The 27,963-nt window shown below is 46.0% G+C and overlaps 2 protein-coding genes across 2 annotated transcripts in view; both read right to left on the bottom strand.

Annotated features, from left to right (window-relative positions):
* Window positions 1-15,687, bottom strand: part of EFCAB8 (EF-hand calcium binding domain 8) — a 60,849-nt gene extending 45,162 nt beyond the window's left edge. The window contains exons 1-7 of the mRNA XM_060692709.2: window positions 15,472-15,687; window positions 12,048-12,111; window positions 10,497-10,674; window positions 8,241-8,359; window positions 7,836-7,939; window positions 6,862-7,045; window positions 4,847-4,952 (exon numbers count right to left, since the gene is read on the bottom strand). Of these exons, the coding sequence (XP_060548692.2) occupies window positions 4,847-4,952; window positions 6,862-7,045; window positions 7,836-7,939; window positions 8,241-8,359; window positions 10,497-10,674; window positions 12,048-12,111; window positions 15,472-15,602 (886 nt within the window). The 5' untranslated portion in view covers window positions 15,603-15,687. The remainder of the gene's footprint in view (window positions 1-4,846; window positions 4,953-6,861; window positions 7,046-7,835; window positions 7,940-8,240; window positions 8,360-10,496; window positions 10,675-12,047; window positions 12,112-15,471) is intronic.
* A 5,542-nt stretch (window positions 15,688-21,229) lies between these two features.
* Window positions 21,230-27,963, bottom strand: part of MAPRE1 (microtubule associated protein RP/EB family member 1) — a 29,607-nt gene continuing 22,873 nt past the window's right edge. The window contains exons 6-7 of the mRNA XM_034405401.3: window positions 26,877-27,029; window positions 21,230-23,226 (exon numbers count right to left, since the gene is read on the bottom strand). Coding sequence (XP_034261292.1) covers window positions 23,170-23,226; window positions 26,877-27,029 — 210 coding nt within the window. The 3' untranslated portion in view covers window positions 21,230-23,169. The remainder of the gene's footprint in view (window positions 23,227-26,876; window positions 27,030-27,963) is intronic.

A 27,963-nucleotide genomic window follows, 5' to 3' on the forward strand; every position in this document is an offset into this window, starting at 1 on the left:
AGGAAAAATACTGGGAAGGAAGGAAGGAAGGAAGGATGGACTTAATGTAGAAAGAGGAAAAATACTGGGAAGGAAGGAAGGAAAGATTTAATGTAGAAAGAGGAAAAATACTGAGAAAGAAGGAAGGAAGGAAGGAAGGAAGGAAGGAAGGAAGGAAGGAAGGAAGGAAGGAAGGAAGGAAGGAAGGATTTAATATAGAAAGAGGAAAAATACTGGGAAGGAAGGAAGGAAGGATGGACTTAATGTAGAAAGAGGAAAAATACTGGGAAGGAAGGAAGGAAAGATTTAATGTAGAAAGAGGAAAAATACTGAGAAAGAAGGAAGGAAGGAAGGAAGGAAGGAAGGAAGGAAGGAAGGAAGGATTTAATATAGAAAGAGGAAAAATACTGGGAAGGAAGGAAGGATTTAATGTAGAAAGAGGAAAAATACTGGGAAGGAAGGAAGGAAGGAAGGAAGGAAGGAAGGAAGGAAGGAAGGAAGGAAGGAAGGAAGGAAGGAAGGAAGGAGAGGAGAGGCAATGGGTGGAAGCTCCTCAAAGGGAGATCCTATCTACCTAATACTAAGGAGAAATTTCATAACAGTGAGAACAGTTAATCAGCGAAACGACTTTCCTCCAGAAGTTGTGGATGCTCCATCACTGGAGGTTTCAAAAGTAGACCAGACAACCCGGATGATACAAAGTCTTCTGCCTTGGGCAGGGGGTTGGACTAGAAGACCTCCAAGGTCCCTTCCAGCCTCAGCTTCCTGATTTATGCCAGACCTAACCCATCCTTCCCACAAGGTGGAGGAGGGAGCTGCATTCCTCTTCTCTGGAATTAGCAATTAAAAGAAAAAAAAATTCTCACTTCCCCTTGACTCCCCTGACTTGGGAAATGGGTCTTAAGAGGCTACCTCCCCCTCCTCCTCCCCCTATAGCCCCCAGCCCCCCCCCCCACTGGGAGGAAGACTTTTGCTTTGGGCTCAATATTTCCCCCTTCCTAAGCCTTCCTTAATGGGGGGAAGCCATCCACAAAAAGCCCCCAGCAGGATATGAGAAACTTAAAACTGTAAAATTGCAACTGGCAAGAAACTTTGGATGCAATATAATGCTTCAACATTTACACCAAATTAGAAACTGAAAGAAAACATTTATAACACTGAGGTATCTGTTGGACCTTGACATCTGAACAATTCAACCTAATTTAACCTAATCTTGTTAAGCTAATCTTGCGTAGCTTCTTCTCTGATAATGTTGTACTGCTAACTAGAGCATACAAAACCTTTGCTAGACCAATTCTTGAATACAGCTCATCTGTTTGGAACCCGCACTGCATATCGGACATAAATACAATCGAGAGAGTCCAGAGATATTTTACGAGAAGAGTCCTCCATTCCTCTAACCGCAATAAAATACCTGATGCCACCAGACTCCAAATTTTGGGCTTAGACAATTTAGAACTACGCCGACTTCAGTCTGACCTAAGCATAGTACATAAAATCATCTGCCACAATGTCCTTCCTGTCAACGAGTACTTCAGCTTCAACCACAACAATACACGAGCAAATAATAGATACAAACTCAAGGTAAACCGCTCCAAACTTGATTGCAGAAAATACAACTTCAGCAACAGAGTGGTCAACACCTGGAATGCACTACCTGACTCTGTGGCTTCTTCCCCAAACCCCCAAAATTTTCACCTTAAACTGTCTACTGTTGACCTCACCCCATTCCTAAGAGGTCTGTAAGGGGTGTGCATAAGTGCACCAGCATGCCTTCCGTCCCTGTCCTAATATTCCTTTTTACTCTTACTCTTTTCTTGTATTCAAATTATGTTTATAATTTTACCTGTTATGTTATATATGCTTGACAAATAAAACTTATGACTTATAAAACATATGACTTAACTGTCAAAAATGAATAAAAGTTTTCTCAAAAGGAATGTAATTTTTGGGTGGACTTGTGAGAAAGCAAAGAAATATTTGGACTCCGGCTAGTGTTGCAGTGCAGAAGCTTTTTATGGCGAACATAAAATTGAAAAAATATTTTTTTTTAATAGGGCCACAGATTGTCTTTGACTTACAATTCATTTAGTGACCATCTGAAGTTAACGACGGCACTGGAAAAAAATGACTCATGACTATTTTTCACACTTATGACTGTGGCCATATCCCCATGGTCACCTGATCAAAATTGGTTACATGCATACATTCATACATGGCAAGGGTAAAATCCAGCAGGTTCTGACAGGTTCTGGAGAACCGGTAGCGGAAATTTTGAGTAGTTCAGAGAACCGGCAAATACCACCTCTGGCTGGCCCCACAGTGGGGAGGGAATGGAGATTTTGCAGTATCCTTCCCCTGCCACGCCCACCAAGCCACGCCCACAGAACTGGTAGTAAAAAAATTTGGATTTCACCACTGATACATGTTAGAGCAGAGGTCTTCAAACTTGGCAGCTTTAAGACTTGTGGACTTCAACTCCCAGAATTCCCCAGCCAGCTATGCTATGCTGGCTGGAGAATTCTGGGAGTTGAAGTCCACAAGTCTTAAAACTGTCAAGTTTGAAGACCTCTGTGTTAGAGAAATTGATAAAGCAACACATAGATTGAAAGCCAGAGATATTTCTGTTAGGTATATTGTCAGAAAAATATGACAAAAGGAATGTATATTTAATACTACATGTTTTGACGGCAGCGAGAATTGGATTTGCACAATACTGGAAAAATGAGGAAACTCCTACAGATGAAAATATAATTTTAAAAATACTAGATCGTGCGGAAATGGATAGATTAACATTAAAGATAAAGGACAAAGAAGATACAGAGCATTTTCTAACTTGGGATTTGTTTTATCAATGGTTAGATAATAAAAGTAGAAATTGGAAGTTGGAAGAACATTATTATACACAAGTAAAGAATATTATTATTATTACTAAAATTATGTATATAATGTTTTTTATAATGATTTTAAATGCATTGTGAGCCGCCCTGAGTCTTCGGAGGGGGGGGCATACAAATTGAATTAATAAATAAATAAAATAAAATAAATATATGTAAAATAACCCAGAAAATACACCGTTTACTAAATACTTATATATGTTAAAGAAAAATGTATAAATAAAATTGGGGGGGAGAAATTCAGACACTTGGCAACTGGTTCCTATTTATGACGGTTGCAGCCTCCTGGGGTTGTGTGATCCGCTTTTGCGACCTTCAGATGAGCAAACTGAGCCTGGATAGCTCAGCAGACTAATGCATTGTAATTTAACTCCAGCTGTCTGCAATTAGTAAGTTCGAATCTCGCCAGGCTCAAGGTTGACTCAGCCTTCCATCCCTTCTAAGGTAGGTAAATTGAGGACCCAGTTTGTGGGGGCAATTAAGCTGACTTTGTATAAAATATAGAAAAATATGAAGGTTATTGCTTAACGCATTGTAAGTCGCCCTGAGTCTCCGGAGAAGGGCGGCATATAAATCAAATTTAAAAAAAAAAAAAAAAAACTCAAGGGGGAAGCCATTTGCACGGCTGGCTGGGGTATTCTGGGAGTTGAAGTCCCCAAGTCTTAAAATGGCCAAGTTTGGAGACCCCTGCCCTGGATCATGGTGTATTTCATCCTGATTTCTAATTTTCCCTTCCTTGTGGATTTGGGCGAAGGCAAGTTGTAGGCGTCCTGCTAAAGAGAATCTGCAATGTTCGAAGTATTTGTCCAGAGGAAAGGGACATTTAGAAGACAAAGGGGACACACAAGCTTGTCTTCTCCAGGTTTGGAGGGTCAAAAGGCCTCCAGGAAACCTACTTAATCCTCTCAAAGATGAGCCGTCTTTTTGACAAAAGAGGAAACTTTACAGGTGCTTCATAACCATGGAAACCTGGAAGTTTGCTCACAGGAATCAACAAACAGACCATGTTGAGAAGTAAAAGGGAAGGAAGGATGGAAAACTCAACTCTATGAGACTTCAGTTGTCCACCACAAAAAAAAAAACAACAGATTGACCATTCATTCAGAATAGAGCTGGAAGGGACTTTGGAGGTCTTCTAGTCCAACCTATACTATTTCAGACAAAGGGTTGTCCAATCTCTTCTTAAACACCTCCAGTGATGGAGCACCCACAACTTCTGAAGGCAAGCCATTCCACCAGTTAATTGTTCGCACTGTCAGGAAGTTTCTCCTGAATTCTTGGAGGCTGTCCAGTTGGAGCCTGACCCACCACATCCTGTTTCTGACCAGCACATGGATGACCACTTCCACTTCAGAAGACTAGCATGTCCTACATGGTCCCACAGCTTGTTCATCTAGCAAAATCTTTTTCCAAATGTGGCAACTTTAAGGTTGGTGAACTTCAACGCCAAGAATTCCCCAGCCAGCATATTCGGAGTTGAAGTCCACACAATCTGGACTTCTGGGAGTGGAATTCTGGGAGCTGAAGTCCATAGTTGCGGGAAATAGAATTCTGGGAGTTGAAGTCCATCCTTCTGGGAGTGGAATTCTGGGAGCTGAAGTCCACACCTGCAGGAAATGGAATTCTGGGAGTTGAACTCCATCTTTCTGGGAAATGGAATTCTGGGAGTTGAAGTCCACCTGTCTTAAAATTGCCAACTTTCACAAACAATGGTCTATTACAGGGGTGTTCAACTTTGGCAACTTTAAGCCTTGTGGACTTCAACTCCACTTCAACCATGCGGGCTGAGGAATTCTGGGAGTTGAAGTCCATCAGTCTCAAAGTTGCCAAGGTTGGACACCCTTAGTCTATTAGAAGAAACACCATCATTCTTCAGAGGGAGAGCCTGGTATTTTCAGCACATGGAGACACATACACACACATACCCCCAAGAGACCCAAATCAAGGGGTCATCGTGGCAATTAGCTTACCAATATCCTGGTCTGTGGTGGAAACCGCCAAGAGGTTAAGGTTGGGCAGGCATAACATGTCAATCACCCAGAGCTTCAAACTGTGACGTCGCTTCGTCTGGTCCAGCTATGGTGAGGAACGAGAAGATAGAACAGAGAGTAACAGAGTTGGAAGGGACCTTGGAGGTCTTCTAGTCCAACCCCCTGCCCAAGCAGGAGACCCCATCTCATTTTGGGCAAATGGTTGTCCTATCTCTTCTTAAAAACCTCCAGTGATGGATGTCTATAGAGATTCTCCATCATCCAGGGCATGGTTGTCCCAAAGGTGCTTTTTCAGGAGGCAACTGGACTTTCTGGTTTTTCTTTGAAGACATTTCACTTCTTATCCAAGAAGCTTCTTCAGCTCTGACTAGATGGTGGAGAACGGAAGGATTTATACAGCTATCTGAAAGGAATATAAATCCTTCCATTTCCCACCATCAAGCCAGAGCTGAAGAAGTTTCTTGAACGTCTTCAAAGAAAAACTGGAAAGTCCAGATGCCTCTTGAAAAAGCACCTTTGGGACAACCATGATGGAGCCCCCACAACTTCTGGAGGCAAGCTGTTCCACTGATTAATTGTTCTCACTGTCAGGAAATTTCTCCTTAGTTCTCGGTTGTTTCTCTCCTTGATTAGTTTCCATCCATTGCCTCTTAACCTGCCTTCAGGTGCTTTGGAAACAGAATAACAATATAACAGAGTTGGAAGGGACCTGGGAGGTCATCTAGTCCAGCCCCTGGCTCAAGTATGAGTCCCTCCACCATTTCAGACCAATGGCTATCATGTCTCTTCTTAAAAACTTCCAGCCTTGGAGCATGCACAACTTCTAGAGCCAAGCTGCTCCACTGATTTATTGTTCTGTCAGAATAACAGAGTTGGAAGGGACCTGGGAGGTCATCTAGTCCAACCCCCTGCTCAAGCAGGAGGCCATACACCATTTCAGACAAATGGCTTCTTCCTAAAAACCTCCAGTGATGGAGCAGCCACAACTTATGGTGGCAAGCAGTTCCACTGGTTAATTGTCCTCACTGTCAGGAAATTTTCTCCTTAAGTCTAGACTGCTTCTCTCCTTGGTTGGTGTCCATCCTTAAATGCCAAGGGATACCAAGGGGGGGGGCTTCCTAAGGGGATCTTGGATACCACCCCCCACCGACCCCCATAAGAAACTGAGCCACCTGGAGAGGATGTGGAAAACGAACATGAAACTAACAATTGTGACAGCATACAAGGAAAACCAGATGAAAATGTTTTATAGATGGCACCTCCCACCGGCCAGAATTGCAAAAATGTTCCCTACCAACTCCCCGAAATGTTGGAAGTGCAAGACTGGCTACGGAACATACTATCACCAATGGTGGACCTGTATGATGGCACAAAAATTCTGGAAGAAAATCAAAACTTGGAAAGTAGAAATAATTCAGAACCCAATAGAGGGAAAACTGGAACAATTTCTGCTAGGAATCTCAATAGACAATTATACTAAAGAAATACAGTACCTTATATTGCATATATTGACTGCAGCACGTATTGTATATGTACAATATTGGAAGAAGGAAACACTACCAACGGAAGATGATTTAATTAAAAAAATTCTAGAATGTGCAGAATTAGATAAATTAACTAAAGAAATTAAGGGGAAAGAAGAATCAAAGTATTATAAGGTTTGGAGTAGATGGTATGAATGGTTGAAACATAAGGAAATAAGTTAAATGAATGAAGAAAGGAAGGGGAAAATGTGTATGATCTTTTGTTAGTAAAGAAGAAATGATATAAAGTAGAAAATGAATGTCAAATTAGTATATACTTAAATATTTGTAAATATTGATGTATAGAAAGAGCAGACAGCTGTGTATAGCTGAAAGAAAAGGGATATTTTTCTTTTTTGTGTTACTTTTTGTTGTATGTATATGTTTGATTTTTAATGTGTTTTTAATGTGTTTAAAATAAAAAACTTTTAAAAAATTTAAAAAAAAAAAGAAAGAAACTGAGCCACCTACATAGACTGTCCGGAGCATCTTAAAGGCATCGCTCCAGTAATGCAAGATGCCGTCTCTGCTCACGGTCAGGAATCGTCCCGAGGGGGGGCGGCTGCTACTTTTCCACGATCTCTCCCTGTGGTCCATGACGCCCCGAGTCTGGCTCGGAAAAAACTGGATCCGGACAATGTCCTCCGAGTGGGACCTGCAGAGAGGACAGGAAGGAAGGTGCGGAGGGGAAGGTGGCAGCCCATAAATGGGGCGTCTCTTTGGGTGCTTTTCAATTGTCATCATAGAATGCCAGGTTGGGGGGCAGGATGGGACAGCTAGAGGAAGATTCCCACATTGCTAGTAAGGTGGGAAAGGAGGAGGAGGAGGGGGAGGAGAAGGAAAGAAACAATAAACAGGAGGAGGAAGAGGAGGAAGAGGAAGAGGAAGAGGAAGAGGAAGAGGAAGAGAAGAAGGGGAGGAGGAGGAGGACAAAGAGGAAGAGGAGGAAGAGGGAGAGGAAGAAGAGAAGGAGGGGAGGAGGAGGAGGAGGAAGAGAAGGAGAAGAAGGAGGAGGAGAAGAAGGAGAAGGAGGAGGAGGAGAAGAAGAGGAGGAGGAGGAGGGGAAAAGAAACAAGAAACAAGAAACAGGAGGAGGAGGAAGAGAAGGAAGAAGAAGAGGGAGAGGGAGAGGGAGAGGAAGAGAAGAAGGGGAGGAGGAAGACAAAGAACAAGAGGAAGGAGAGGGAGAGGAAGAAGAAGACAAGAAGGGGAGGAGGAGGAGGAGGAGGAGGAGGAGGAGGAGGAGGAGGAGAAGAAGAAGAAGAAGAAGAAGAAGAAGAAGAAGAAGAAGAAGAAGAAGAAGAAGAAGAAGAAGAAGAAGAAGAAGAAGAAGAAGAAGAAGAAGAAGAAGAAGAAGAAGAAGAAGAAGAAGAAGAAGAAGAAGAAGAAGAAGAAGAAGAAGAAGAGTTGTTATTTATGGAGGCCACCCTCAAGGGGTCCCTTACACTGAGATGCTTTTCATGTTTGTCTGGAACTCTGGAAGCCACTTGCTCTTCAGCATGTCGTCCTTCCCACGATATTCCCGGAGCATGTAATTCAAGTACTCCTCCTGCAAAGCAGATGCTCCCTGTGGTTAGGCCACCTCTGCTCTTCCAAGGGAAGAGTAAGTCAAAACCATCTTTGACTGGAAAAAGCCCGCAAGCTACCACTCCAAGCCCAGCAGGGAGATGGGCCTGAGAAACGGGAGGGAAGTGATGAAGGATGGAACCAAGAAACAACGCGGAAATCAAGACGAGGGGCTTTGTAGTCCAACACACCTGGTGGGCCTCCCTTTGGAGGAGATAATGGCAACCTTGGGGGTTGGGGGAAAAGCGGGGAAGGGGCTTTGTAGTCAAAAGAAGGCCCCCTACCCAGTCCACAGAGCCATCACAGTTGGCGTCCACCTTCATGAAAATGACATCCACATCTTCATCAGAAAGTTCTCCCAGGATCTTCTTGATTGCTTTACGGAACCGTTCCATGTCAAGGCCTAACAAGAACCAAAAAGGGAAGCCAATCTGTGGTGAGATCTCATCCCAGGTCCTGGAGATACCAAGAATGTTTTTTTTTTCCGCTTGGTGTTTCCAGGACTGGGAGAAGATCTCAAGTGGTTACAAGTCTGTAGAGATTCTCAGTCATTCAGGTCCTGGTTGTCCCAAAGGTGCTTTTTCAGGAGGCAAGTGGACTTTCTGTGTTTTTTTTCTTTTGAAGACGTTTCGCTTCTCATCCAAGCAGCTTCTTCAGCTCTGTGTTGTGGCTCCGTTGCCTGAACCTGGGCGATCGACAGATGCAGACTCTGAGAGTGAAGGGGAGGAGTTGGCAAGGCCTCCCTCTCCAGGACCCTCCTCTCTGGCAATGCCTCCGGAGGACACTGAAGGCCAAACGATAGGCTCAGAGCCAAGCACGTCCCCGCAGCCACAGGTGGACAGCGACGAAGGAGATAAGTGCTGGCTGGACCCTCGGCAAAGGCGCAGGGAGAAGCGTGCGCAGCAGAGGGGAAGGCGTGCCAGAGATTAGCTGAGTCACTGGACCACACCCCACAGGGTATAAATGTGGGTGTGGTGGCCGGTTCAGTTTGTGACGAGCAAAAACTAGAACTAATCCATGATCTCTGCGTTACTGGACTTTGCCTGCTTTATCAGACTGCATTTGGACTAATCCTTGTATTGTTGAAAACTCTGCCTGTTTCATCGGAATGCTTGCAGTCTAATCTTTGTTTTGTGTGAGTAAAGTCTGAATTGGCAGCTAGCCACTGGGTTGCTGCCAGCTTTATCTTCAAAGAGTTTTGTCGTGTGGCTTATTAACTCCGGGCCGTCTGTGGGGGTGTGTGCGTGGTACGGGGACAGAACACTCTGACTGGATGGTGGGGAAGGGAAGGATTTATATTCCTTGCAGGCAGCTGGTCATTTGCATCCTTTTAGAGGGTCATTGAGGCCACTTGGAGATTTATCTATGTCCTCAGGGTCACCTCAATGGTGCAAATAGTTGCTGTAGTCTGCAATTTTTTCCTCTGGAAATCCATTCCTTATTCCCACACCCTTCAAAGGATGTTCTTCCCAAATTGCATAACTAAAAATCTGTAGAGATTCAGATCATGGTTGTCCCAAAGGTGCTTTTTCAGGAGGCAACTGGACTTTTCAGGGTTTTTTTTCTTTGAAGAATACACTTCGAATGGTGTGGGAGTATGAATGGATTTCGAGAAAAATTGCAGACTACAGGAACCATTTGCACTACTCTGTTCTGTCCCCGTCCCACACGCGCACACACCAACAGACGTCCAAGAGTTAAAAACCAAACCAGCCGACAAAATCCTTTTCCTTATGATAACGGAACTTGGCAGCAACCTAGTGGCTGCCTGCCAAGAGTTTATTACTCATGAAGAGAAGAGATAACGTCTCTCCGCTTCTGGTACATCAAAGTAAAATGTTCAATAATTACAGAGTAAATCAAGTCCAGAGATAATCCAGCAAAGTCTATAGCCAAAAGTCCGGCAATGCAGAATGGCGTGGAAGCTTTCAGCTTTGTTCGTCACAAGACTTGACTGGCCACCACGCTCCCTTTTATACCCTGTGGGGTGTGGTCCAGTGACTCAGCCTAATCTCGGGCACGCCTTTTCTTCTGTTGCGCGCGCTTATCTCTGCGACACTGGCGTGGATCCAGCCAAGACTCATTACCCTCATCCCTGTCCACCTGTGGCTGTGTGGACGTGCTTGGCCCCGGCCCTATCTCTTGCCCTTCGGCGGACACCGAAGGCATTGCCAGAGAGGAGGGTCCTGGAGAGGGAGGCCTTGCCAACTCCTCTCCTTCACTCTCGGAGTCCTCTCCTGCCGATGACACAGGCTCAGGTAACGGAGCCACAGCACACTCAGGTGTCCCTGAGGGCACAGGTAAACCTCCAAGTGGCCTCAATGACTTTCTCAAAGGATGCAGCTGCCTGCAAGGAATATCAATCCTTCCCTTCCCCACCATCCAGTCAGAGCGGAAGAAGCTTCTTGGATGAGAAGCGAAACCTCTTCAAAAGAAAAAACAAGAAGGTCCAGTTGCCTCCTGAAAAAAAGCACCTTTGGGATCTCAAGAGGTTGTGTCCCACTCTTTCCACCCACCAGGCAAGGGAGGGCCTTCCTCACCTTCTCCGTCCACATCTGCTTCTCGGAACGTCCGCTCCAGTTTCTGCAGGTGGTCATAGTTGATCTGTTCTTCCAGCTGTTTGCAACGGGCTTCGTCGTAGAAATCTGCAAACTTCATCATGTGCCGGTGGGATGAGCACAGGCGGCCGGCCTTGCTCAGGATTCCCGGAAGCCTCATCTGGGTGAAGGACCAGAACATCCTTTGTCCTTGGGACTACAGACGGTCCTCGACTTACGACCACAATGTTGTGCCCAACGTTTCTGTCGCTAACCGAGAAAATCGGTTGACTGCCCATTTGACAAACTTCCTTGCTGCAGTTGTTAGGTGAGTAACACGGTTGTTAAGTGAAACCGGCTTCCCCATTGACTTTGCTGGTCAGGAGGTCGCGGAAAGGGGATCACGTGACCCACCCACCCCTGGGGACACACCGCGACTGTCAGGTTTCAGTGTCGTCTCAAATAAATTGCATTTCCAAACAAATAGTCTTTGATGAAATCTTTCATTTATTAAGCACGACAATCTGTTCCTGACTACATCGTAGCCAACACTGACTTCCTGACCCCAAACCTTCCCTTTCCGTTCCCCAATTCTCTGCGTCTCATTGGCCATCTTCACAAATCACTCTCCCCATATCTACTACTTCAGCTCCCAGGAATGTCCCCCCTCCCATCCCATCTCCTAGGGGATATTATCTTCAGGGAAAATAAGTAGGTGAAAAGTCAAGCGTCCTCTTGCCAGCTGTCCCCTCTTCTCCTCCTTATGTCAGCACTGGAACGAATGTAGTTTGGAGTGCTGACAGCGATCATCATAAACATGAGTCAGTTGCCAGGTGTCCAAATTATGATCGTGTGACCAAGGGGACGCTGCAACGGTCGTAAGTGTGAAAACGGGTCACAAGTCACTCTTTTCACTGCCGTTGTAACTTTGAACGGTCACTAAACGAATTGTTGTAAGTCGAGGACTACCTGTATAGCTGAAGGGAACAAAGAATACAGGTAGTCCTTGACTTACAACAGTTGAAAAAAGTGTTTCACACTTACGACCGTTGCAGAACCCCCGTACTCACATGATCCAAATTCAGACTCTTGGCAACTGACCCATATTTATGACGGTCGCAGTGTCCCTGAGTCCCATGATCCCCTCTTGCAACCCTCCGACGAGCAAAGTCAATGGGGGGAAGCCAGATTCACTTAACGGCCGTTTTACTCACTTATCCACTGCAGGGATTCACTTAACAACGGTGGCAAGAAAAGTCGGAAAAATGGGGCAAAACTCACTTAACAAAGGTTTCGCTTAGCAACAGAAATTCTGTTGTGGTCGTAAAGTCCAGGACTACCTGTAATCTTTAAAGAAAACCCAGGGCTCCGTGTGGGAGGGGGGTCCCAGACCAAGCCAGGCACTTGGAGCTGGTCTGGATATGGAGCAAAGCTTGAGGAGAAAAGCAACCCCGGAGGAGATGACCACTAGGCCTCCTCAACACTGGGCTGTGGCCCTTTTTCCAGTAGCTCCTTGCGACTTGTGGGGAGCCAGAGGGGTAAGCAGGTACTTACTGCAGGAGGTGGAGCCTGTGCTACTTGTTTAAAGGCCACATCTCCCTCGGAATCCACACCTCCCCTGGAAAAAGAGAGACAAGCCAACATCACCTATAAGACCATGAATGCTAGCCTGTGGTCAGCGGAGCCCAAGATCCCCATCCAGATGCAGGATTCGGTCCAGGACTGAAAAAAGGAGAGAAGGATTTGTAGCTCAGGGTCAATCTCTCAGGTCTTTGGTTCTTTCATGACCCAGCTAGGCAACATCATCAGTGCTAGAAGGGAATGGTGCTTGCACGGAGGAGGAGGAGGAGGAGGAGGAGGAGGAGGAGGAGGAGGAGGAGGAGGAGGAGGAGGAGGAGGAGGAGGAGGACAGGGGTGAGGTGGAAGAAGAGGAGGTATAAGGAAGAGGAGGAGGACTGTGGGGTCCTTGGTGCTCTCTGAGCTTGGCTGTTTTCTTGCAGATGTTTCATGACCCAACTAGGGAACATCATGAGTGCTGGAAGGAAGGAAGGAAGGAAGGAAGGAAGGAAGGAAGGAAGGAAGGAAGGAAGGAAGGAAGGAAGGGAACTGTGGGGTCCTTGGTGCTCTCTGAGCTTGGCTGTTTTCTTGCAGACGTTTCATGACCCAACTAGGGAACATCATCAGTGCTGGAAGGAAGGAAGGAAGGAAGGAAGGAAGGAAGGAAGGAAGGAAGGAGGGAGGGAGGGAGGGAGGGAGGGAGGGAGGGAGGGAGGGAGGGAGGAGGAGGAGGAGGAGGAGGAGGAGGAGGAGGAGGAGGAGGAGGAGGAGGAGGAGGAGAATTGTGGGATCCTTGGTGCTCTCTGAGCTTGGCTGTTTTCTTGCAGATGTTTCATGACCCAACTAGGGAACATCATCAGTACTAGAAGGGAGTGGGGTTTGTGGAGAGGAGGAGGAGGAGGAGGAGGACAGTGGGGTCCAAGGTGCCTTCTGAGCTGTTTTAGTGCAGATATTTCATGACCCAACTAGGGAACATCTTCAGTGCTACAAGGGAATTGGGTTTAGGAGGAGGAGGAGAGGAGGAGGAGGAGGAGGAGGAGGAGGTCCAAGGTGCCTTCTGAGCTGAGTTGTTTTCTTGCAGATATTTCATGACCCAACTAGAGAACATCTTCCGTGCTAGACGTGGGGGGGGGGTAGAGGAAGAAGAGGAGGAGAGCTGTGGGGTCCTTGTTGCTCTCTGAGTTTGGTTGTTCTCTTGTATATCTTTCATGAGCCAACTAGGGGACATCACTGCTAGTGTTAGTAGTAGTGACTAGCACTGATGAAGTTACCTAGTTTGGGTATTGAAATGTCTGCACGAAGCAACCAAGTTCATAAAGCACCAAGGAGCCCTCAAGATAATCTACCAATTGCGTACCCTTACTCCTCGTATGCCCTCCCTGTTCATGGGTAACATAAAGTGGACTTCCATGCAAGATCATTTGGAACAGGGGTCTCCAACCTTGGCAACTTTAAGACCTGTGGACTTCAACTCCCAGTGTTCCTCAGCCAGCTGGGAGTTGAAGTCCACAGGTCTTAAAGTTGCCAAGGTTGGAGACCCCTGATTTGAAAGGTCCACCCCCAATCAAAGTCAATCCTGGGGATCATTAAAAAGGAGCTGAGTCCATGAACGTAACTGTCAATCCTGAGCAGTTTCTCAACCTTAGCAACATTAAGATACGTGGACTTCAGCATGGCTGGCTGTGAAATTCTGGGAATTGATGTCCGCTCAACTTCCAAGTTGAGAAACACTTCCATAACCATGGTCGGATGCCCATGACACCTCGAACCCCTAAGCTATCCAAAGCTCATTTCAGCTTCCATGCAACATATTGTGTGAATGTAACCAAAGCAACATTCATCTCACATCTTCGGGTGTTGTGGATTCCTGACCATGTACCCTTGTGCAGTTGCTCAAGCCAACTGCAATTTATGGAAGAAACTGGGATTAAAGAAATGAATGAGTGAACCCAACTTTAGCCATGGATAACAAGCAGAGAGGTGGGAGATCTTCTACTCCTTTTTAACAGAAGGGACCTTGGAGGTCTTCTAACCCAATCCCTTGCTCCGGCAGGAAACTCTATTACATTTCAGACAAGTGGCTATCCAATCTCTTCTGGAGGCAAGTTGTCCCACTGGTTAATTGTCCTCACTGTTAGGAAGCTTCTCTCCTTGATAAATAAAATAAATAAATAACTTTATTGTCATTGTACGTGTATACACAGTATACCCATACGACGAAATTCACTTAACACCCAAAGACCAAGTCCAACACATATAACACCTCGGTGAAGAGCCGAGGTGGCTCACTGGTTAGGGTGCAGTACTGCAGCTACTTCAGTTGACTTCTAGTTCAGCAGATCAGCGGATCAAATCTCACCAGCTCAAGGTTGACTCAGCCTTCCATCCTTCCGAGGTGGGTAAAATGAGGACCCAGATTGTTAGGGGGCAATATGCTATTTAGTAGACTGTCTTTGGTGTAAGCCGCCCAGAGTCCTCGGAGAGTGGGCGGCATAGAAATATGAATAATAAATAAAATAAATAACAATCCCCAAACACACTCCCACCCACCGCAATTGCTGAATTTACATCCATTGCTTCTTGTCCTGCCCTCGGGGGCTTTGGAGAATAGATAGACACTACCACCCCTTCTTTGTTCCAGATATTGGAACCAACCAGGGGTGAAATGCTCCCGGTTCGGACCAGATTGCCCGATCCGGTAGCGATGGAGGTGGGTGGTTCGGAGAACCAGTAGCAAAAATCCCTGCCCCCCCCCCACCCCCATGCCCAGCTGAGCCACGCAATCATCAGAGGCTTTTTTTTTTTTTACGTTTAAAAGCATTTTTTCTACAACCTCTTCGGCCGAAAAACTACTTTTAAAAGTAAAAAAAAAAAGCCTCTGATGATCGCTCGGCTCAGCTGGGATCGTCAAAAGCTTTTAAAAGCATTTTTTCTACAACCTCTTCGGCAAAGAGATTGTTAAAAGATGCTTTTAAAAGCCTCTGATGATCCCAGCTGAGTTGCCCGATAGGCAGAGGCTTTTTTTTTTTTCTTTTAAATGCCTCTGCCGATCAGGCAACTCAGCTGGGATCATCAGAGGCTTTTAAAAGCATTTTTTAACCACCTCTTTGAGGTTGTAGAAAAAATGGTTTTAAAAGTAAAAAAAAAAATTGGCCACGCCCACCCAGTCACATTACCCCCACACACACACCAAGCCACGTCCACAGAATCGGTAGTAACAAAATTTTAGATTTCACCACTGATTGGAATCCTAATATCCTGTCTCTCCTGGTCCTTCTCTTCACTAGACCAGCCATGCCCAGTTCTTGCAACCGTTCTTCGTATGTTTTAGCCTCCAGTTTCCTAACCATCTTGGTTGCTCTTCTCTGCACTTTTTCTGCTGTCCCTGGTAAAAGGACCACCCCCAGAGACCTCCACTCACCATGTGACAGAGGCATAGAGACTCAGCTTTCCTAGAGTGCTGATTTGAGACTCGTTCCCCGAACTCCCGAGAGAGTTGAGGTTCCTCCCTAACCAAGACCCATGGGTTCGAGGGTAGGACTCCTGTTGCATGTTTAGGCACCGATTCAGGAGGTCCAACCTGAACTTTCTCCACTTCTCGGCTCCCCACAAACTCAACTGTGATGTCAAACTTTGGAACTGTGATCTCACTTCCCAGAACATCTGGAGTTCCCGATGCTGGGCTTCCCTACTCAAGTTTTCTAGTCGCGATGAGGTCTTTCACTCATGTCGTCATCCTACCTCTTTTGGGACAGTGGCCCATCTTTTCTTCCTTTGGGAACCCACCGTTGGGACAACCTGAACCCTGCTCCAAAGACTGAAGGCTAGTTTACAAGGCACACCTTCTCCACATCCTACCTTGCAAGCCAGCTCTAACCAAGGATCCGTATCCCAGGTCCATCAGTCCTACCAATGCTTGCCAGGATGAGATGGTTCTCAGAACTTGGCAGAAAGCAAGGAAAGGACCCTCAAAACATGGAGGCATGGAGCTCCATGAAGTGGTTTCTCATCTCTAAACCTCCCCAATCCTTTCACCTCTTCTGGGGTGGAGAGATTCTGCAACTGTTCTTAGGTTGAACGAAGAGAATTGGCTAATTCTGGAGGAGCGAGAAGAAGCATGTAGGACCATCATGTCCCAAAACTGGACCTTCTGGTTTTTCTTAGAAGACATTTTCCTTCTCATCCAAGAAGCTTCTTCAGCTCTGACTGGATGGTGGGGAAGGGAAGGGTTTATACTCCTTGAAGACACCTGGTCATTTGCATCCTTTTTAGAGGGTCGTCAAAGCCACTTGTAGGTTTGTGTCCTCAGGGTCACAAATGGATGGAGCCTTCGTGGAACTGCTGAAAGGACTGTGTTGTAGATTGGAGATAGGTGATGTCACAACACATGGCACCACATAGGAGCCCACAGTCCACAATCCAATAGATGTGACTGGGAAAAGATGGTCCTTCAAATAACTTGGTCCAAAGCCCTTTACTGAGCAACCTCGTATATGCAATACAATGCAGTGCAGACATGTGCAGATCTGTACATTGGGGAAACAAAACAGCCATTTCACAAACGCATGGCACAACATAGGAGAACAAACGCATCAGGATGAGATTCAGCAGTCCATCTGCATTTAAAAGAGGAGCCTTGGTAGTACAGGGGTTTAAGGCACCCTGTTATTAAGCTGGTTATTAAGACCAGCTGCCTGCAATTACTGCAGGGTTCGAATCTCGCCAAGGCTCAAGGTCGACTCAGCCTTCCATCCTTTCTAAGGTAGGTAAAATGAGGACCCAGTTTGTGGGGGCAATAAGCTGACGTTGTATAAATATACAAAAGGATGAAGGCTATTGCTGAGCACATTGTAAGCCGCCCTGAGTCTCCGGAGAAGGGCGGCATATAAATCAAATAATAAAAAAAAAAAAGACAAAGGCCACTCTTTTGACGACAGCAAAGTCCACATTTTGGACAGAGAGGAATGCTAGTTTGAAAGAGGGGTCAAAGAGGCCATCTATGGCCAAATTGAACAGCCCCTCTCTCAACAGAGGGGGGAGGGGATACGACATCATCTACTTCCAGTCTACAACACAGTCCTTTCAGTAGTACCAAGAAAGCTCCACACACATTTGCACCACTCAGGTGACCCTGAGGACACAGGTAAAACTCCAGGTGACATCAAGGACTCTCTAAAAGGATGCAAATGACCAGCTGTCTGCAAGGAATATAAATCCTTCCCTTCCCCACCATCCAGTCAGAGCTGAAGAAGCTTCTTGGATGAGAAGTGAAATGTCTTCAAAGGAAAAAACAAGGAAGTCCAGTTGCCTCCTGAAAAAGCATCTTTAGGACCTGGATGACGGAAAACCTCCATAGACATGTAAGGCCATCATGCCTTTCTTTCATTAGGACCATAGGTGAGTAACCGCCACCATCACCGTGGTGGTCGTATCTCAGGGCATCAAGCCTTACTTGCGTCTCACTTTGGAGAGCAGTTATTTTGTCAACTGACCCGTATCCCTCAACCTTTCAGTTGCTCTTCTTCTCCCGTGAATCTCCTCCTCTTCTCCACTCTTCTCTTCTCCTCTGTGCGGTCAGGCCTCCTCGGTGCTGTTGGGTCAAGTCGCATCTCTGGTAGCTTCCCATTTTTTAAGTCTTTTGGCCACCAGGATCTTTTTTTTCTTCTTTTTTAAAAAGTTTTTCAACTTTATTTCTTACATACATAACATAAAATGTACATTTTCTTATACATTTTTACATTTTTATTTTATGGGTAAGGGGTTTTAAATTGGGGAAGCCAAATTAATTTAATCACGCTTTTAAATTATTTTAATTTTCACATTGTATGTATTTTAATCTTGGCTGTTCACCGCCCTGAGTCCTTCGGGAGGAGGGTGGTATAAAAATTTTAATAATAATAATAATAATAATAATAATAATAATAATAATAATAATAATAATAATAATAATAATAATACATAATTAATCCTACATATGTTTTCCAGTGGTGAAATCTAAAATTTGTTACTACCAATTCTGTGGGCATGGCTTGGGGGGGGTAATGTGACTGGGTGGGCGTGGCCAATTTCTTTTTTTTTCTTTTAAAACCATCTTTTCTACAGCCGCCTCGGCGAAGAGGTTGTAAAAAAATGTCTTCAAAAGGCTCTGACGATCCCAGCTGAGTTTCCTGATCGGCAGAAGCTTTTTTTCTTTTAAATGCCTTTGACGATCAGGCAACTCAGCTGGGATCGTCAAAGGCTTTTAAAAGCATTTCTTCAGAGGTTGTAGAAAAAATGCTTCTAAAAGCCTCTGACGATCCCAGCTGAGCCACGTGATCATCAGTCTTTTTTTCTTTTTTTTTTTTACTTTTAAAAGCATTTTTTCGGCCGAAGAGGTTGTAGAAAAAATGCTTTTAAAAGTTAAAAAAAAGCCTCTGATGATTGTGCGGCTCAGCTGGGTATGTGGGGGGGGGGCAGGGATTTTTGCTACCGGTTCTCCGAACCACCCGCCACCATCGTTACCGGATCGGGCGATCTGGTCCAAACTGGGAGCTAGTTAAAAGATATAATTAAAAGATATAATTAAAACCAGATTAAATAATTTAGCCCAAGACAATTAAAAATCCCAAAATTTAAAACAGATTAAAATTTCGATGTAAAAGAATTTTAAAACAGGGGAGAAAATTAGGCCAGGCCGGCTTGCTGGAATAGAAGAATCTTAAGAGCACGGCGGAAAGTGCGTAGATCCGGGATCCTCCGTATCTCTGGGGGAAGCTCGTTCCAGATAGTGGGTTAAATACACATCTTCTTTACTATATATATCTCTAGGAGAATACACAATAAAAAAAAAAACTCTGGTTTTAATTCTATAGATTTATGTAATATTTCTTGCAACCATTTCTGTAATCTAGACCAATAATTTTTTGCTTCTAAACATGACCACCACATATGATAGTATGATCTGGCCACCAGGATCTCAGGGTGATCTCAGGTAGATCCCCATCCCTACCTCCAGGGGCTTCAGAGATTTCAGCTGCTGGTCTCGATTTCCACTTCCAACTCCTTGTTGTGTTTATTCATCAGAACATTGGACCTCCTTCTCCATCGTGAGACCAGTTTCTCCTCTGTCTTTTCACTTTACTTTACTTTGTCATTGCACCTCGTACAATGAAATTAAATGCCATCTTCAGTGTACATTATACTTAAAAAATTCACCACGTACGACGACTTACAACATCTGGTGACGGCACTGAAAAAATGGATTTACGGCCGTCTTTCACTTACGACCATCGCAGCTTCCCCATGGTCACGTGATCAAAATTCGGAGGCATGGCAACTGGCATGTACTTATGACGGTTGCAGTGTCCCAGGGGTCACACACACCCCAAGAAGCAAAATCGGATTCACTTAGCAAGCGTGTTACTTAACTTCCCAACTGCCATGATTAACTTTAATTTACGGCCAAAATATTTAATTATTTTAAACTGCTTTTAAATTTTGTATGTATTGTTTTTTACTTTGGCTGTTCACCGCCCTGAGTCCTATTTTGGAGAAGGGCGGTATAGAAATTTAAATAATAAATAAATAAATAAAACTTAATAACTGTGGCAAGAAAGGTCGTAAAATGTGAGAAAATTCACTTGTCTCACTTAGCAACAGAAATTTGGGGCTCTATCGTGGCTGTAAGCTGAGGACCACCTGTGGCTCTGCTTGACCTATTTACATGTTGCTGCCATTACAAATCTTGATGTGCATAGATCAGCGATACAAGATATGGATTAGATTATTCGGAGCCTGTCCCTGGAGGATCTCTACAACTGACCTTGGCCTAAATTGTAAGGGGTTTGTTTTTGTCTTCCTCCAGACCAGCGTTGGCTTTTATCTATTTCCTTCTGCTGACGCAGGTGAAGACGGAACTTTCTCTTGATGGTCCCAGATGTTGGTTCAAGACCAGGCAACACAGGAGTCGTGAAAACCACGATCAACTCTTCCCTGGAGCATCGTGAGCTCACTCAGCCAAACAGGTGACCTAGCCAGACTTCCTAAGGCGGGACTGGAACTCACCGTCTCCTGGTGACTGGCCCAAAGTCACCCAACTTGCTCTCATGCCTAAGGCAGGACTAGAACTCACCGTCTCCTGGTGATTGGCCCAAAGTCACCCAGCCGGCTTTCATGCCTAAGGCGGGACTAGAACTCACCGTCTCCTGGTGATTGGCCCAAAGTCACCCAGCTGGCTTTCATGCCTAAGACGGGACTAGAACTCCCAGTCTCCTGGTGATTGCCCCAAAGTCACCCAGCTGGCTTTCATGCCTAAGGCAGGACTAGAACTCACCGTCTCCTGGTGATTGGCCCAAAGTCACCCAGCTGGCTTTCATGCCTAAGACGGGACTAGAACTCCCAGTCTCCTGGTGATTGGCCCAAAGTCACCCAGCCAGCTTTCATGCCTAAGGCAGGACTAGAACTCACCGTCTCCTGGTGATTGGCCCAAAGTCACCCAACTGGCTCTCATGCCTAAGGCGGGACTAGAACTCACCATCTCCTGGTGATTGGCCCAAAGTCACCCAGCCAGCTTTCATGCCTAAGGCAGGACTAGAACTCACCGTCTCCTGGTGATTGGCCCAGTCACCCAACTGGCTCTCATGCCTAAGGCGGGACTAGAACTCACCGTCTCCAGGTGATTGACCCCAAAACTCCTGGTGTTTAGCCTAAAGACACCCAGGCGACTTTCATTAAGGCAGAACTAGAACTCCCAGTCTCTGATAGCTGCCTTTTTGTGCCTAAGGCAGGACTAGAACTCACCTTCTCCTGGTGATTGGCCCAAAGTGGCCCAGCTGGCTTTCGTGCCTAAGCCAGAACTAGAACTCACCATCTCCTGGTGATTGGCCCAAAATCCCCCCCCCCCCGCTGGCTTTCCTGCCTAAGGCAGGACTAGAACTCCCAGTATCCTGGCGATTGGCCGAGTCACCCAGCTGGCTTTCAGGGCTGAGACAGCAGGACTAGAACTCACCGTCTCCCACTTTCTAGCCTGGCGGCGAATCTTTGGGCTTCGAATTCACCCCAAAGATGCTGGACCAGAGATCCGATGGGAACTATAACCCAGATGGTGCGAAGCACAGCAAACCGAGGATGACGGGGAACAGAAATGAAGGCCGTCAAAAGAAAAGGACTTGCAAGGACACGACACTCCAGAAGACGCCACGTTCTTGAAATAACAGAACTTTATTTAGAAACTGTTTAAAAGTAGAAAAAAACCCTGTCAAAAGGAGTCTGGTTTTGAATATCGTTCTAGGGCAAACAGGTATTTTAGAAGGCCACAAGAGAAACAGCACCTCTGATGGTTTAAATAATGGCTTTCTTTTTTCTTTCTTTCTTTCCCTTCTTTCGTTTTTTCTTTTTCTTTTCTTTTTTTTTGGCATTCGTCCAAAACGTGGGTCTTCCCGCCGAATTGTCATAAGGAAATCATGCACTACACAACAAGTTACCGTAACTCTGCTTTCTACACACATCGAGACACACAACCACCGGAAGCAAACGGACAAAAGGAACACACCAAGCCGGAAGCTTAGTCTTTGCTGTGGCCAGGGGGGCTGAGGAGGGGAAGGTGGGGGGGGGGAGAGAGTCCCAAATCTCTGAAAGCCCCCTCCCCAAGGAGCAGCCATTGGGGAAGGGAGGGGAGGGAAGGGAGGAGGGAGAAGGTCAAACACAGAATACTGCAATAATCAAAATTCACCGGAACGCTCTTTATTATCTCCGGCAACCTCGGCTCGCCTATTTAATACGCAATTTTTCTCTTCTTCTTTTTTTCCCCCCCCCCCACCAGTCCTCTGCAGCACCTGCGCAGGTAACTCAAGAGGCGGGGTGAGGGGAGGCCCTGCAACGGAGGCGTGGCGCCCACCCAGGCGTCTCTCAAAAAAACCCAACTAGCAAGTCCAGTTCGAGCAAGAGTGGAGTGTTTACAACCAGGTGCCCTCTCCGATCCTTTCAGCAACCCTATCCTAGCTTGGTGGGAAAGGAAGGCGGCTGCCATCCAAAACAGAGTTTGTTGGTTTGTTGAAGATAACAGGGTTAGTTTGGAAGCAGAGGGAGGGGGGGGCGGAGAGGAAGAGAAGGGCCTTCTATTGAGGGGAGCAGAGGTGGAGCAGCGGGGGCTAGTAGGGAGGAGGAGATTGAGGTGAGAAGTCAGGATCTTATTCGGAACTTTTGCAACTTTTAAGACTTGTGGGACTTCAACTCCCAGAATTCCCCAGCCAGCGCATGAAGCGCTGGCTGGGGAATTCTGGGAGTTGAAGTCCCACAAGGGTGGAAAAGTCGCCAAGAATGGACAACCCTTTTATTGGAGGTTACACCGAACCATAGAAGCCAATTTCGGGCACCTGCTTCACACCTTCCTTGCAACCGAGCCTACTACAAACTCCATTCTCCTGCCACATCCTCAGCCACGCTGGGCCCAATTCCACACGGCCCCTGACCCCCACCCCCCCCACCCCAAACTCGCAGCCCCGAACAATCTAAGCGAGGAAAATTCTAATATCCCTCTTCCCGCCCCCCCCGCCCCCTGAGCGTCTCAAATCCTCTGTCGCTTTCCGGTTCTCTCGACGCCCCAATTCATCCCCCTTCCCTCTCTCCCTACATGGCACCTGGTGGAAAGACCACCTTTCCGCTCCGTAGGCAGCCTCTCCTGCTTACCCCACCCCACCCTCTCCCCAAACACGCCGCACTGCCAATCCTCCATCAATGAAGGGGCCCCGCGTACCCCCGAGTCGGCGACCTCCTGCTTCCAAACGACACCAAACGGATGTTGATAATATCGTTCCGCTATAAAAAGTGACAAAAGAGCTCTCCAAAAAAAAAGAGAGAAAGAAACCAAAAAAAAAAAAAAACAAAAAAAAAAACACACACCCATCGGAAGCGGAAGGGTGGGGGGGTGGGGAAAGTAGTAGTAAAACTTACGCAAAGTGCACTTGAAGAGGTACTCTTTTTGTTTTTGTTTGTTTTTGTTTTGTTTTACTTTCGAAAAGAAACCAGTTAAAGTCCTCTAAGAATAAAACGAAGAGTATTTTACAGATAAGCACATGATTGGGGCAAAAGATTTTTCGGACTTCTGACTCTGCTGCTCGGCTGGTAAATGTCGGTGGGGCCGTTAATACTCCTCTTGCTCCTCCGGAGGGGCTCCTTCGTCGGGTATCACGAAGCCTTCCTACGAGAGAATCAGAACCGGGATGGGAAAATTAAGAAGGGCGGTGGGGCACAGGAGGGGCTTATGCGGGTAGCTGCACATTCTCCGAAGAGGGATGGAAACTCCAACTTCTGGAGGGAATCCATTCCACTGATTGTTTCCATGGGATGGAAACATGGCATATAAACGATCAGTGGAACAACTTCCCTCCAGAAGTTGTGGGCTTTTAAGAAGAGACTGGACAGCCACTTGTCTGGAATGGACAACCCGTCTTTACAAGCTGTGACTGTTAGGATCTAGCCATAATCAGGGAAGGAAGAGAAGAGAAGAGGAGAGGAGAGGAGAGGAGAGGAGAGGAGAGGAGAGGAGAGGAGAGGAGAGGAGAGGAGAGGAGAGGAGAGGAGAGGAGAGGAGAGGAGAGGAGAGGAGAGGAGAGGAGAGGAGAGGAGAGGAGAGGAGAGGAGAGAAGAGAAGAGAAGAGAAGAGAAGAGAAGAGAAGAGAAGAGGAATATAGAAGGGAAGGGAAGGGACTCCAGAATACAGAATAGAACATGGAATGGAATGGAATGGAAGAGGAGAGGAGAGGAGAGGAGAGGAGAGGAGAGGAGAGGAGAGGAGAGGAGAGGAGAGGAGAGGAGAGGAGAGGAGAGGAGAGGAGAGGAGAGGAGAGGAGAGGAGAAGAGAAATAGAGAAGAGAAGAGGAAAAGAGAAGAGAAGAGAAGAGAAGAGAAGAGAAGAGAAGAGAAGAGAAGAGAAGAGAAGAGAAGAGAAGAGAAGAGAAGATATGGAAGGGAAGGGAAGGGAAGGGAAGGGAAGGGAATCCAGAATACAGAATAGAACATGGAATGGAATGGAATGGAAGAGGAGAGGAGAGGAGAGGAGAGGAGAGGAGAGGAGAGGAGAGGAGAGGAGAGGAGAGGAGAGGAGAGGAGAGGAGAGGAGAGGAGAGGAGAGGAGAGGAGAGGAGAGGAGAGGAGAGGAGAGGAGAGGAGAGGAGAAGAGAAGAGAAATAGAGAAGAGAAGAGAAGAGAAGAGAAGAGAAGAGAAGAGAAGAGAAGAGAAGAGAAGAGAAGAGAAGAGAAGAGAAGAGAAGAGAAGATATGGAAGGGAAGGGAAGGGAAGGGAAGGGAATCCAGAATACAGAATAGAACATGGAATGGAATGGAATGGAATGGAATGGAATGGAATGGAATGGAATGGAATGGAATGGAATGGGAGAGGAGAGGAGAGGAGAGGAGAGGAGAGGAGAGGAGAGGAGAGGAAATATGGAAGGGAAGGGAATGCAGAATACAGAATAGAACATGGAATGGAATGGAATGGGAGAGGAGAGGAGAGAATGAGAAGGGAAGGGAAAATATGGAATGGAATGGAATAGACTGGAACAGAAACAGAGACAGAAAAATAGAAATAGAATAACAGAGTTGGAAGGGACCTTGGAGGTCTTCTAGTCCAACCCCCTGCTTAGGCAGGAAACCCTACACTACTTCAGACAAATGGTTATCCAAAATCTTCTTAAAAGTGTTGGAGCATTCACAACTTCTGGAGGCAAGTTGTTCCACTGATTAATTGTTCTCACTGTCAGGAAATTTCTCCTGAGTTCTAGGTTGCTAAGGAGAAATTTCCTGACAGTTAGAAGAATTAACCAGTGGAACAACTTGCCTCCAGAAGTTGTGGGTGCTTCATCAGTGGAGGTTTTTAAGAAGTCATTGGAGGGCCATTTGTCTGAAATGGTAAAAGATCTTCTGCTTGAGCAGTGGGTTGATCTCCAAGGTCCCTTCCAACTCTGCTACCTGTGTTTCCCCAAAAATAAGACCAGGTCTTATATTAATTTTTGCTCGAAAAGACGCATTAGGGGGTTATTTTCTGGTTAGGTCTTATTTTTGGGAAAATATGGTACGAAATGCGTCCATCAGGCTGACAATCTTAACTGGGGCTTATTTTGGGGATAGGCCTTATTTTACGAGCATCCTGAAAAATCATGCTAGGGCTTATTTTCCCGTTAGGCCTTATTTTCAGGGGAAAAGGGTAATGCTGTTAAACATCAAAGGAAATGCATGCTGAAATGTGCACAAAATGCCTTCGCTGCAAAAGGGGATGAAAGGCGAAAGGCTTGAGAACACAAGACATTTTAAAATTAAATAAAAATAAATAAATAAAGCTAAATAAATGTCAAGTCACCAACGGTGACTGAAAATCACTCGAATGAATCCCAAAGGTGCTATTTTCTCCAAAAGGCAACCAAAAGACTTTCTGGAGGGTTTTTTTTTCCCTTCAAAATGTTTCGCTTCTCATTCAAGAACCTTCTTCAGTTCTTCTGGTGCTGTTATATTATTATTATTATTATTATAATCATGATTATCATTATCATTATTCCATAGAGATTCTCAGCCAATGGAAGGATTGATATTCCTTGCAGACAGCTGGTCATTTGCATCCTTTTAGAGCAGTGTTTCTCAACCTTGGTAGCTTGAAGATAGGTGGACTTCAACTCCCAGAATCCCCCAGCCAGCGCTGCTGGCTGGGGGATTCTGGGAGTTGAAGTCCACCTATCTTCAAGCTACCAAGGTTGAGAAACACTGTTTTAGAGGGTCGTTGAGGCCACTTGGAGGTTTCTCTGTGTCCTCAGGGTCACCTGAGTGGTGCAAATGGTTCCTGTGGTCTATAATTTTTTTCTCTGGAAATCCATTCCTACTCCTGGATGACTTGAGAATCTCTACAGACATTTAGCTCTACAATTTGGGATCAACACCCTTTGAATGGTGTGGGAGTAGGAATGGATTTCCAGAGGAAAAAAATTGCAGACTACAGGAACCAGGAGCAACTCTCAGGGAAATCACAGATAAATCTCCAAGTGGCCTCAACAGCTCGCTCTAAGGTAAAGGTAAAGGTTCCCCTCGCACATACATGCTACTCGTTCCTGACTCTAGGGGGCTGTGCTCATCTCCGTTTCTAAGCCGAAGAGCCAGCGTTGTCCGAAGACGTCTCAATGGTCATGTGGCCGGCAGCACTCAATGCCAAAGGCGCACAGAACGCTGCTACCTTCCCACCAAAGGTGGCCCCTATTTTTCTACTTGCATTTTTTTTGTACGTGCTTTCGAACTGCTAGGTTGGCAGAAGCTGGGACAAGTAATGGGAGCTCACCCCGTTTACGCGGCGCTAGGGATTCGAACCGCTGAACTGCCGACCTTTCAGTCGACAAGCTCAGCCTCTTAGCCACTGAGCCACTGCATCCCTCTTACGGCTCTTTCTAGAAAGGATGCAAATGACCAGATGTCTTGCAAGGAGTATAAATCCTTCCTTTGCCCACCATCCAGCCAGAGTTGAAGAAGCTTCTTGGATGAGAAGCGAAACGTCTTCAAAGAAAAAACAAGAAAGTCCAGTTGCCTCCTGAAAAAAAGCACTTTTGGTACATTATCATCATCATTGGGATGGTGACTTTGTTTGGGGGTGGTGGGTTTTTTTGTCTCTTTCGGGAGAGGTGCGTCAGAATTTCATTTTAATGTGTGCCAATTGTGTGTACAGAAAAATGACCATAAAGGTTACTCAACTCAGTTCAGTCCAATTCGTGCAGGTGAACATCCTGGGAAATGGGGCACAGAAGGAAAAGCTAGAGCCACAGTTATGCCCGAGCCCAAAACGGGGAGCGCCGCTGCCAAATCTCATCTACTTACATCTGTAGCATAAAGTATTTCCACGATTCTCTGGAGGACCGGATCACTTTCGCCTTCGTTCTCCTGGCAGATCAGCTCGATGTTCCTCAGCTTCCCGAAGTAGAAATCTCGTTCCTTTTCTAAATCTTCCACAGTCATCTTTAATGCATTGATCTGACAAAAAAAAATAGCTCATCTCAGAGCAAGTCGCTGAAGAGACTTTGTGGGGCTGCTGCAAAGAACGCTGGTGGAGCAGGGCTGAGAATGCAGGATTGCAGGCTGACTCTGCTCACTGCCAGCAGTTCGACTATCACCTACACTGTACTGTAAAGCACTGTGAAGCGGTATGCAAGTGCTATTGCTATTGAAATTCCTTCCTTCCTTCCTTCCTTCCTCCCTCCCTCCCTCTCTCCCAGTGGTTAGAATGCAGGATTGCAGGCTGACTCTGCTCACTGCCAGCAGTTCGACTATCACTTATACTGTACTGTAAAGCATTGTGAAGCGGTATGCAAGTGCTATTGCTATTGAAATTCTTTCCTTCCTTCCTTCCTTCCTTCCTTCCTTCCTTCCTTCCTTCCTTCCTTCCTTCTTTCCTTCCTTCCTTCCTTCCTTCCTCCCTCCCTCCCTCCCTCCCTCCCATTGGTTAGAATGCAGGATTGCAGGCTAACTCTGCTCACTGCCAGCAGTTCGATCCTGACCGGCTCAAGATCGACTCGGCCTTCCATCCTTCCAAAGACAGTAAAATGAGGACCCAGATGGTTGGGGGTGATATGCTGACTCTTTAAAACCACTACTGTAAAGCACTGTGAAGGGGCATATAAGTGCTATTGAAATATTTTCCTTCCTTCCTTCTTCTCCTCTTTTTCCTTTCTCTGAGCTCTGGTGGTGCAGTGGGTTAGAATGCAGGCAAGGGGGAAGGGAAGTGATGTTTGTGTGTGTGTGTGTGTGGCAGGCACCCACGTAAGCGCACACACTCCATTTGCGTACTCCCCCTGGACCCCTTTGGAGACCTGTGTGGTTTAAATCCAGCATGAAGGGGTTCGAAACTTCCATGAGGAAAAATCACAATCCACCCACGGAACAGAAGTCGCCTTCGGAAGTTGTGGGA

Source organism: Pantherophis guttatus, chromosome 3 (assembly GCF_059756535.1).
Source record: "Pantherophis guttatus breed Tessera chromosome 3, ASM5975653v1, whole genome shotgun sequence".
Lineage (NCBI taxonomy): Eukaryota > Metazoa > Chordata > Lepidosauria > Squamata > Colubridae > Pantherophis > Pantherophis guttatus.